The sequence below is a fragment of the Penaeus monodon genome, chromosome 2 (genome assembly GCF_015228065.2).
Source record: "Penaeus monodon isolate SGIC_2016 chromosome 2, NSTDA_Pmon_1, whole genome shotgun sequence".
Taxonomy (NCBI): Eukaryota; Metazoa; Arthropoda; class Malacostraca; order Decapoda; family Penaeidae; genus Penaeus; species Penaeus monodon.
Genome location: NC_051387.1, coordinates 23,264,975 through 23,277,474, shown reverse-complemented (window position 1 = coordinate 23,277,474; position 12,500 = coordinate 23,264,975). Strand labels below are relative to the sequence as shown.

Below are 12,500 nucleotides of genomic sequence, written 5' to 3'. Positions count from 1 at the left end.
TGTGTGTTGTGTGTGTGTGGTGTGTGTGTGTGTGTGTGTGGTGTGTGTGACTGTATATATATATATATATATATATATATATATATATATATATATATATTATATATATATATATATATTATATATTATATATATATATATATATATATAATATATATTTGGTTAGTGTTGTGATATATATATATATATATTATATATATATATATTTATATATATAGATAGATAGATAGATAGATAGATAGATAGATAGATAGATAGATAGATATAATCGTCATCATCAAGGGGCTAACGCTGATGGGGGTGCATGGCCGCATCCACCCTTTGCTTCCAACCACGAGGATCCCTTGAGGCGAGTCACCAGGCAGGCCTATGGCCCATCTCTAATTCCTTGCGACAGGTCTTATTGAGCTGCCCAAGCCATGACCTGGGTTGTCCCACAGTCCTCCTCCACCCAGGGTTGTCTCGCAAAGAGACAACTAGATGGGCAGGGTATATATATATACATGTATATATTAAAGTGGTCTAACATCTTGGTATTCACTTTTACGTGTCATAAATAGAGCTCTTCAGAAAATACACTGATGGACTGTATTTACATTTGCCCTCTCAGTACAATAATGATTAGAATAGAAGAGACTGCTAATTGGAGTACTTCAGATTTCAGGCTTGTAGAATATGGGGATCCCAGAATATTATGAATCTTGAAATTGCTTCTGATTAAGGGTCGTGGTGTGTGCACCTCGGGACTGTTGCTGTTTGTTCTCGCAGAGAATTCCTGCACCAGTCTGTTTGCTTCTGTTTGAGGGTCCCAATATGTGCACCTCGGAGCTGAGCGGCTAGTAGCTCGACTGACCCATTGCCACAGCTCCGTAAGGGTGGTTCGTTGGTCAAAGGACTCGCACCATTCCAGCCACTTTTCCTGCCTGACTCTTATGGCTGTTTTCTTGGCATCCCTGACTGCTTCCCTTAGGAGAGCTAGGTTGTAAGGGGTTCTTTGCCTTCGGAAATGTTTTCTACATGTTCTACATGTGGTTGACTTCCCTTAATCTCGTCATGAAAGTAACAGGCCATCCTGGACCATGGCCGAGTTTTAGGTGTAATCCGTGAGGCTGCTTGATTTATGGCACTGATAAGTCTGGCTTCAAGCACTTCCACGTTTTCACTCTGTAGGGGTTCATTACTTCTAAGACAGTGGGCCAAGGCATTCTGAAAGGCTTGCCAGTTGGCCTTGTCTGTTTTCCATCTTGGATTTGCTTGTGGCATTTGGGCTGGGCCAACATCCATGAGGGTAGTAACAGTGCCATAATGGTCACTTGTGACAGTGTCATCGACACACCATCTAATTCTCTCCACCAGAACCGCAGTGTCCAAGGTGAGGTCTAGGACCCCTCCTCTGACATGCATTGGCTCTTGGATATTGAGAAGAGCGATCTCGGGGAAAGTCTCACGTTGGCTATGTGATGGCCTGGCACATCCAGTGCCCTGTCGGGAGCCAGGATGGGGTGGTGTGCATTGAAGTCTCCCTCTATGATCACTCGATCTTGTGCTGCAGTAGCACAGAACTGGCTGATGTCTAAGCTCCTACAGTCTGGCCTGCTGTACACATTGTACAGCTTGAGTGGCCCCTCAGCAAGGTGAATCCCAACGGCAAGAGATTCAACATCGTCTCCACAGTGCTTGGCAGCATGAAGACATGATAGCCTGAGAAGCGAACAGTTCCCTCTATTAATGTCTCCCGGAGCAAGGCAATGTCAGTGTTCCTTGATCGCACTATTGCATGGAGGATGACATTCTTTGTGTTGAAGCCATAGCTGTTCCACTGTAGTATGCTTAAATTGTGTCATGATGTTAAATGGTGATAGTTACTTCAGAGACGTCTTTATATTCGGTTTCAGAGTCGGGGTCTGACAACTCCATTGTGAAGTCCTTGCTGGTTAAGGGATCTTCATTTGTTGTCAGGCTAACCGTGGATCCACTGGGAGGTGGAGAGCCTTTGGTAGTTCTGACTTTTGTGAGTTTGGCTTTTCTCACTTCAGGCTCTGCCTGTGTATCTTTTCTCTTTGTTATCTTTCCCTGAGTAAGGTCAGCTTACTCTGGCACTAGCTACACAGATTCAGCCTGTTCTGGATCTGCCTGTTAGGGCGTGGCCAGGGTTGGGGTGGGGAGGGGAGTCTCTTCCCGAGGTGAGGGTAGGGCTGCTTTGGCTCTGTTCAGCTTCCTCCCTTTCAGGACTGCAACAGTCTGGGTCACTGCCGTCATGGCGACCGTGATTGTCTTCTCCGCCTCTTCACTCGACCTCCCCAAAGTTGTTGCTACTGCAGTGACTACAGCAGTCAACAGGAGAGTCATATCTTCCTCGTCATAGAGGAGATTATCGTCTCTTGGGGAGGCTTTTGCAGTGTTCTTTGAACCTTTATTCCTGTGGTTCTTCTGCATTTTAGTAATAGTAGGAAACTCCTTTTTATTGGAGGTCGGGAGGTCTTTTCTCTTTTGTTCTTTCCCCAGACATGGGTGCCTGGGGGAACAAGCAACCTCTTCACGCCTGAGGGCCGCCTCTTTCCTAACAAAGCAAGACAGGCTCCAGGCATGATGCCCCTTGGCACAGTTGGGACATTTGGCTTTTGTGTCCCTTTACCCTTCCTTGTGTGCCTTAAGGCACACCTCGGTGTTGTGTGCCTTGCTACAGACACCACATTTAGGCTTGGCCTTGTAGCTAGCCTGGTGGTGGCCATATCTTTGGCACTTGAAGCACCGAAGTGTACATATGTTCTTAGGCTGTAGGAGCCCCAGTTACCCAGATCAAGGGTAGTGATTGGGGCTCCTTTCAAAGTCATCAGGACTTGCCTGGTTGGACTCTTCCCTTTCGACATTCGGGGAGCGTCCACGACCCGTGGGTGTGATGTGATCAGATCCACATCATGATAGTGAAAATCTTGACTCTCCTATCGTCGGGATTGAGTGGCGAGAGAGACACTTTTCTCCCATCATTAAGCTGCCTTGGTTTCCTGCAGAAAATTCAGGTAGCTTGGTCTTTGGGCATATTAATCATGCCCTGGTCTCTAGCAACCCGGATTGACAACCGGATTTTTCGCTGCATCTCCAATGCTCTTACCAGTTGGAAGACATTGTCGAAGCCTTCAAGTTTAGAGGGAACCTTAAACTGTGGGAAACGCCAAGGGGGTCCAGACTCACCTTCAGAGTCTGTCTTCGGCCTGGGTCGTTTCGGGCCGCCCTTTCGGCTTAAATTGTGGGCTGCGGTCGTGGGAGCAGTAGCTTTTTCGGCTGGTTCAGCATGCGCTCCCATCTCGGTCAGGGAGGACGTCTGAGGGCTACTCAGAGGTCTCCCTGGTTTGGGTGCTAGCCTGGAGGGGCCAGGCCGAGAGTCCATCTGCTGGACAATCTTCATGGACAGACATGTTTTTGGCTGATGTCGTGTCCATCTTAGCAGCAGGTCTCACAGGGTCAACCTGTGCTTTGCATTTTCGCTTGCCCCTAGAAGCCAGGTATGGCTTCAGAGTGTGTACTCTGGGCCTTACACAGTTCGTCATCATTTGTATCTCTTTGCTGTGGGGGGATTGAAATGTTTTTCATAAAATAAGCAGTTCTTTCATCCTCTCACGCCCCCACCCACCACCGAGTCCAACAAGGGGAAGCTGTATGTTAGAACTAATGTCTAACAGCCACAGGGGTGGTGAGAGGAAATACGCAACCAATGGCTGTTTTACCGCCACTCACGGGACCAGTGTGAGTGCCAACGGCGACATGACTGCTTGACCCAAGCCTCTCGAAGGAGACCAGCCGATTGATCAGACCACTCGATATGCTGGAATATGGGACCAAAGAGGTGTGCCGCTAGCCACCTAAAGGCTCTAGTCCTGCACCTCCAAGAGGAGGTTCCAGTGGTAGGACCACGAGTGGATCTAGCTTCGCCCGGGCCTTCCATATATATGTCCGGCCTGTGTCACAGCCTGTGGCGTCTGAGTACGATCTGGCCGAGGGGGAGGATCTCGTTTTCTCTCTGTGAAACTGCTTTAAAATAGCAAGTGCTGTGGCGTTGGACCTGCTTCAATAAAATCAGGGTGGGGTGGGGTCCATGCCCCTGGCAAGAAGTTGCTGTGTGTGACAGCCAGTTGTTTGCAAAGAGCTCTTAATCTTGTTTTAGGCGTCTGAGTATTTTTTATCTCAATCTTCTGTTCCTGGGTGCCTGGATGACCTTCGAAAGGAACTGTGCTTTCATTAGATAACCTATTTATAGGGGCAGAGTCATATATAAACACCTGCACCTCGCCGACGAACATGCGGAGCGCCTTTGCTTGGTTTGAATCTGGAAGATGCTGCATTGTATGATGTATTATTCAGTAACGATGAGGATGTTAATGAGGATATTATTGTTCCTAGTGCTAGACTAAATGTATTCACATCTCTGCAGCATATATATATGTATATATATACATATATATATATATATATATATATATATATATATATATATATATATATATATATATATATATATATATATATATATATATATATATATATATATATGTGTGTGTGTGTGTGTGTGTGTGTGTGTGTGTGTGTGTGTGTGTGTGTGTGTGGGTGGGTGTGGTGTGTGTGTGTGTCTATATATATATGTATATATATATATATATATATATATATATATATATATATATATATATATATATAAATGTATGTACATATTCATGTTTTCTTTCCAATTTCCATTTATTATGGGGATTTGTAATGTGATATAATATAAGATTTTCTACATCTCTGACCATAATGTGATCCTAAGAAATATCAACACTCAGTAGATCGTCTTGCTCTAGCAACAAAATATTTATTTGAAAATCTATATTATTTCACAGATAATAATATAGAGTATAAGCTTTAATATCAAAGTGCTTTCATATTAATAAGGCCATGCATAAGAAGAGATAGCTTAACTTTCGTATGCCTACACTTTTAATTAACACATTTCAACATGTCATGCACAGGCAACAATAGTCATTGTTTTTATTATATAATTTATACATTAGCCTTGGGCATATTCAGGCCTCCAAAAGTGTTCCATGACGAATGAGATACGGGAAGCATCTCAAACAGATTCATGTTTTGCTTGCAGAATGTATCAAAAAGAATGTTATGGTAATTTATATTAAATTCTACATAATCAGTTTACTTCTTGTGTACGTATAATTGAATATAAAGGCGTTACTTCATGTATCATTTCAAATGTAATTAATATCAATTAATAACAAGTGACGTTCGAAACTAATGTCGATAGACGAAGGAAAAAGTATGACTGGAGTTGTTGTTTTATTTGTAAGTTTAAGATATTGATAACTAAGAACTTGTATATACTGTTATTTCCTAATGTAATATCAGTAAAATAGTGATTGATAATTTAATATAATTAAAAAATAAAATCAGATTCGTCAACTTAAAAGGGGCATTGGCATTGTTGCTGTCGCAACCGGCCCGGGGAAGTGTTAGTAATGAGATTAGTGACAGTTTCGTGTCGTAAGACAGTTTTTTGACAGCGGGAATGAAGGCTCAGGTAAAAGTGTCGCAAATGAAATTAGCGACACTTTCTAGTGTCGTAAGACTGTTTTTTTTGACAGTGGAAATAAAGGCTCTAAACGCACCCAAACACGGGCCCTTTTAATCGTTAAGATCCACCGCACTATTTTCAGTCGAGGAACGATTCTCCGGACGTGATAGTGCCCCTTACGGATTGGGTCAGTTTTAGTATATACGGAGAATATATAGGCGATTGTCACACTCGTGATCCTGCCACTGGAACCTCCTCTTTGAGGTGCAGGACTAGAGCTCCCTCTTCGAGGTGATACAGCCGTTCCCACAGTTTAAGGTTCCCTCTAAACTTGAAGGCTTTGCCAATGCCTACCAACTGGTAAGAGCATTGTAGATGCAGCGAAAAATCCGGTTGTCAGCCCGGGTTGCTAGAGACCAGGGCATGATTATTATGCCCAAAGACCAAGCTACCTGAATTTCCTGCAGGAAACCAAGGAGCTTAATGATGGGAGAAAAGTGTCTCTTGCCACTCAATCCCGACGATAGGAGAGTCAAGATTCTCACTATCATGATGTGGACCTGATCGCATCACATCCACGGGTCGTGGACGCTCCCCGAATGTCGAAAGGGAAGAGTCCAACCAGGCAAGTCCTGATGACTTTGAAAGGAGCCCTAATCACTACCCTTGATCTGGGTAACTGGGGCTCCTACAGCCTAAGAACATATGTACACTTCGGTGCTTCAAGTGCCAAAGATATGGCCACCACCAGGCTAGCTACAAGGCCAAGCCTAAATGTGGTGTCTGTAGCAAGGCACACAACACTGAGGTGTGCCTTAAGGCACACAATGAAGGCTAAAGGGACACAAAAGCCAAATGTCCCAACTGTGCCAAGGGGCATCATGCCTCGAGCCAGTCTTGCATTCGTGCAACTCATTAACAAGTCCTGGAAAACTTCCACTCTACCCCAGAGCTGGAAGAGGGCCATCATAGTCCCCATCCCAAAACCAAAGGAGCCAGGGAAGTACTGCCTCATCCCTCTCCTCAGCTGTCTGGGGAAGACGATCGAGAGAATGGTACTAAACCGACTCCAATGGAAAATGGGACCCCCACATGAACACCTCCATGGATTCACAAGGGGCTTGAGCACAGCACACAGCATAGACACGCTCTTAAGCACAATCAGCACTGTCACCTCTGTGGAGAGCCTGATCCAGAAAGGAATCAGAGTACGAAGATCATTCTATGTACGTGCTATCCGTCTCATTGTGGACTATGTTTCTGTCTCCCTGATTGCCGCAAAGCTAAAATTAAGGGAAAAATTGGAGACAGTTCAAAATGAAGTTGCCATGGTTCATTCTGGGTGTTCCAAGGTGGACGAAGACCCTCAACCTCCTCATGAAGGCAAACCTTCTCCCCCTGATCTAATGGCAGCTCAGTTATTTTCAAAGGTCATCCAAGCTCCCAGGAACACAAACATGAGACAAAAAATACTAAGACGCCTAGAACAAGACCACGAACTGTTTGCAAACAACTTTTGGCTGTCTCACACAGCCAGGGTGTTGATACGCTATCAGCTCAAGAACAACTACTTGCCAAGGGCATGGACCCTCCACCCCGACTTTATTGAAGCCCCGCCGTAGGCACAAACCTTGATTGAGTTCTCTGCTATGAGCTTGTCAAGGAGAAAGAATCAGTACACCATGCCTAGTCTAAAGGCAGAAGTTGAGAGGGTCATTGCAGCCATTACTCCTCCGGGTAGTAGAACCTACTTCACGGATGGATCAGTCGATCCCTTAAACCACATTGCAGGCGCCGGCTTTGCAGCAAGGGATGCCATACAATCCATGTGGGTAACATACAACGCCTCCTCGCTACAGGCAGAGGCAGTTGCGATGATGGGAGCCCTAGCCCACGTGTCCCTAAGGGAAGGACACGTGGTCATACATACAGACTCCAGGGCAGCTACTGACTGCCTAGAGCAAAGCTCACCCAAAGACATGTACCTTCTGACCACCGTCCTCACAATAGCACAGAGGATTCTTGCTCAGGGTAGAAAAATAATCTTAAACTGGGTCCCTAGCCACATAGGCATCAGAAGGATTGAGCTTGCTGACAGACTAGCTGACATTGGCAGGGGTATGCCCCCAAATCCCATGATCATAAAACCGAGTCGAAAAATCTTAGGCAGAAGTGTAATGCCACAGCTCGTGCCTTCCTCCTGCAGCTTCACAGAGAGAAAACGAGATCCTCCCCCTCGGCCAGATGGTACTCAGACGACACAGGCTATGAGCCACTGGCACTCTCTGAAGCAATCAATAGAGATACCGAAGTCATTCTTCACAGAATCAGACTAGGTTACTATTGCGCATGGCAGATCAGACAATTGACCATGAAGACAAGTGTTGTATGCACTGTCGCGAGCCGAACGCCACGTTGGTAATTACAGAATTGTGAGCACACACAATTTCTGAGACAAGGACCGCCCACAACAGCCGCCGGCCTGGTAATGAGATCATGCCGCATTGCCATCATGGCGGCAGGAGCGCCTGATAGCAATCCCGCCACCACGGTAAGCATAGAGTGTCAGAGAACAAAATGAGACAGCCATGAATAGCTGACACAGGCCGGGCCATATGTATGAAGGCCCGGGCGAAGCCAGAACGCAAATCTCAAACGACGACCGCCATGCTTAATGTACATACACTACATACTGGATTTTCCGCAGACGGGCTGGGCTACATGCATGGACTGACCAATTACCTCACAATAGGCAGTATAGACTATTGTACTGTGTAAAAGTCTATAAAGGAAAGATCACCTTAAGGGGCGGTCACACTAGTATATTCCACAAATATCATGATAGTAGAAAGTTCAGTACAACAATAATGGATGAAATCAACAAGCACTTCGCTTTTCAGGGGTATAATTGTAAGGCTGGCAACGATGTCATGATTGGCAGGTACCGATATTATTTCAAAATAGTATTTGCTGCCTCCGAACTGTAGTTTTTATCAGTCCATACTTACGTCTCTCTTAGATTACTGATTACACTAATAGCAGTATATGCTATTGGAAAGAATATTGTCCGATTTTCTATTTCTGTTGAAATATAGGGTATCAGGGTAGCTGAAACATTGTTTGATGTATGATAATTAATAAAATGGACGGATTGGCTTTTCTGTTTATTGTCTTTTTTCTTGATTTTTTTTCAATTGATCAAATTTGGTTCATTTCAATATTCATAGAATCCACGACTTTCTTCAGTGCATAGTTCATCCAGGAGGTTATTGTAAACATTCATACCGTACATAGCGTGACTGCTCTAGCTGAAAGATACTGTGTGGCAGTGTATGGATCCCCGGACAGGGAAGACTTCTTTGACCATTGCTTTACAAAATCACTCCCCCCTAATAAGGGTTACTTAACAATAATAATAATAGTAATGATAATAATAATAATGCATTTTTGAAATTATTTATCATCACAAAATTGGTGTCCCCCCCCATCAAACAGGTCCTGGGGCAAAGCACCAGCAAACCATCTTTTCAATGGGCCTGTATATGTATGTGTGTGTGTTTTGCTTGGGGAAGGCACCCTGAGAGCTGCAGGGTCGATCATACACATTTTCCCCAGTCACCATAAAGACAAGACTTAAAGGGTCATTATCTACTTTAATTTAATCACATTTGGCTAATTTATGAAACTATAACTTTATTTCTGTGCACTTTTTGGTATTGATCTTCAATCTGTTCGATAAAGCTCATTCAGACACTGAGGGAATCCGGTAACAAGATGTTGCTTTGCCCTTGTTTGTGTGACACTTCTTGTATCAACAATTACATTTCTTGCCATTACAAGGTCTTTGTACTTCTTGGGACTCATGGCCTATTGTGTTAGTGCTGAAAGTTTTTTTTTTTTTAAGGGAAATAGATAGCAGCTGTCAGCTTCTTTCCAGACTGATTTATAAAATATTTGGTATTTAGCATTTGGATCAGGGGCATTATCCATGATCTGAACTTGCACATTTAAGAATCTGGGAATCTTTGCTCAAGTTTTGCTGTTTGATTGTGTGGATGGCTGGTACCTAGAACAGGAATAAAAGATTGCCTAGAGATGAGAAGGATGTTGGACTGTCATATTGTCTGAGGAGCTTTTTTTATGTATAAGGAAATTTAATGCAGATGGGAGCTCACAATAAAAGAAAGTGATAAGGTCACCCTAGAAATAACTTAGCACTATGCTTGATGGGAGAATTTTTTTATTATGTGTTCTCTGAGGACTTCTTGGCTAGGTGTTCTATGGGGAAAATATATTCCACAGATTACCAGCACACTAATTTTGCACACTAAACCATACATGAAGTCTTAGGCAGATAATCATGAATACCATATTTCTAAAACATCAGTAATGTAAATGAAACAAATATTTGCAAATTATTTTATTATGTAGCAAAATCAAGAAGTATGACTCATTATTTAATATGAAATAATCAATATCAAAGTTACTACAAGGTAAAAGTAAAGTAACTGTATCAGAAAATGATCAGGAACTGTAATCTGAAATCACAAAATAATTTTTAAAAAGACAAAATTAATTACTCACTGAAAGCATGTATGCAAAAATACAGTGAAACTAAATTTGATACATATTGAAAAATATATATAAAACAGGGGAAATACCAGTTTAATCAATAATTTACATTTAACTACATAATTATCAAGTTACATACAAATCTACCTCTTCAGACTGTTTTCTTTTGTAAGATATGAGGATGCTCACTTCATGCTATTCCTTTTTTGGTAATTTCTCATTTACATTGTGTAGAACATAAATAACTTGTTGGAAGATTCACTGTAACCCTGCAGCTTGTGCTACTGATATCATGCCTTTGATACTTCAGTATGAGCACTGCTTGTTGAGGGCCCACACATCCACAACAGAACATGCTTAAAACATCAAACAAAATCGTTTGATTTATGAATGAGCACAAACAAGTTGCAATATATTTATCTATTTACTGCAACTGCTGCTATTTATATTTTTTCATACATCTATACAGAAACTCAAGAAGAAGCCTTCTTAAATGTGCTGTAAATAAGCCAACTACTTAAACCTGCAGACACTAAGGCACCTGACCTGTAATAAAATAAACATCCATTTACTAAAATAAACATGGCACAAATACATAAATTACTCAGATTTGAGGGCGAGAGAGATGGAGAGAGGGAGGGAGAGAGAGAGAGAGAGAGAGAGGAGGAGAGAGAGAGAAGGGGTGGGGAGAGAGAGGGGGGGTGGAGAGAGAGAGGGGGGTGAGAGAGAGAGAGAGGTGGGTGGAGAGAGAGGGGGTGGAGAGAGAGAGAGGGGGTGGAGAGTGAAGAGAGGGGGTGAGAGAAGAGAGCAGAGAGGGGGGGGTGGAGAGAGGGGGGTGGAGAGAGAGAGAGGGGGGGTGGAGAGAGAGAGAGAGAGAGAGAGAGACGACGAGAGAGAGAGAGAGAGACGAGATAGAGAGAGGGAGAGAGAGAGAGATAAGAGAGAAGAGGAGATGAGATGAGAGACGATGTGAGAGAGGAGAGAGAGGGGAGAGAGAGGTGGGTTGAAGAGAGAGAGGGGGGTGGAGAGAGAGAGAGGGGGTGGAGAGAGAGCGAGGGGGGGGGGAGAGAGAGAGGGGGGGTCGAGAGAGGGGGGTGGAGAGTGAGAGAGAGGGTGGGTGGAGAGAGAGAGAGAGACGAGAGAGATAGAGGGAGAGAGAGAGAGAGAGAGAGAGAGAGTGAGAGAGAGAGAGAGGAGAGAGAGAAAGAGAGAGAGGGGGGGTGGTGGGAGAGCGCGGGGAGGGAGGGAGAGAGAGGGGGAGGGGGGAGGGGGGGGAGGGAGGTAGGGAGAGAGAGGGGGGAGAGACAGAGGGGGAGAGAGACAGAGAGGGGGGAGAGAGAGATAGGGAGATAGAGGGGAGAGAGAAAGAGAGAGAGAGAGGAGAGGGAGAGGAGAGAGAGAGAGGAGAGGGAGAGGAGAGAGAGAGAGACGGAAGGGGGAGAGAGTAAGAGACAGAGAAGGGGTGAGAGAGACAGGGAGAGGAGAGAGGGAGAGCAGGGAGAGTGAGACGGGAGGAGTGAGACAGGGAGAGATTGACGACAGGGAGAGGGCGAGGGAGAGGGAGAGGGAGAGGGAGAGAGAGAGAGAGAGAGAGAGAGAGAGAGAGGACGATGATGACGATGAGAGAGAGAGCGAGAGAGAGAGAGAGCGAAGAAAGCGAGAAGAGAGAGAGAGAGAGAGAGAGGGGGGGAGGGGAGAGAGACAAGAGAGGGGGGAGAGCAGAGACAGGGAGGAGAGAGAGGGGAGATGAAGCCAGAGAGAGAGGGGAGAGAGAGAGAGAGAAGTATGAGGAGAGAGGAGAGCGAGAGAGAGAGCGAGAGAGGAGAGAGAGAGAGAGCGAGAGAGCTAGAGAGAGACGAGAGAGAGAGGGAGAGGGGGGGGGGGGGGAAGAGACAGAGAAGGAGAGAGGGGGGGAAGAGACAGAGAAGGAGAGAGAGAGAGACAGAGAGGGGGGAGAGAGAGACAGAGAGGGGGGATAGAGGAGAACAGAGGGAGGGGGGGAGAGAGAGACAGAGAGGGGAGGGAGAGAGAGACAGAGAGGGGAGGAGAGAGAGACAGAGAGGGGGAGAGAGAGAGAGACAGAGACGGGAGAGGGAGAGGGAGAGAAGATGAGGATGAGAGAAGGGGGGGGGGGAGAGACAGAGAGGAGAGAGAGAGAGACAGAGAGGGGGAGAGAGAGAGAGACAGAGAGGGAGGAGAGAGAGATAGAAAGGGGAGAGAGAGAGACAGAGAGGGGGGAGAGAGTGAGACTGAGAGGGGGGAGAGAGAGAGACAGAGAGGGGGGAGAGAGAGAGAGACAGAGAGGGGGAGAGAGAGCCAGAGAGGGAGAGGAAAGAGAGAGACAGAGAGGGGAGAGGGAGAGAGAGAG

At 45.2% G+C, this 12,500-nt stretch overlaps 1 protein-coding gene across 1 annotated transcript in view; it reads right to left on the bottom strand.

Annotated features, from left to right (window-relative positions):
- Nucleotides 1-9,967: 9,967 nt before the first annotated feature.
- The window catches only part of LOC119581789 (poly(A)-specific ribonuclease PNLDC1-like), a 14,184-nt gene continuing 11,651 nt past the window's right edge, over nt 9,968-12,500 (bottom strand). The window contains exon 10 of the mRNA XM_037929922.1: nt 9,968-10,678. Coding sequence (XP_037785850.1) covers nt 10,606-10,678 — 73 coding nt within the window. The 3' untranslated portion in view covers nt 9,968-10,605. The remainder of the gene's footprint in view (nt 10,679-12,500) is intronic.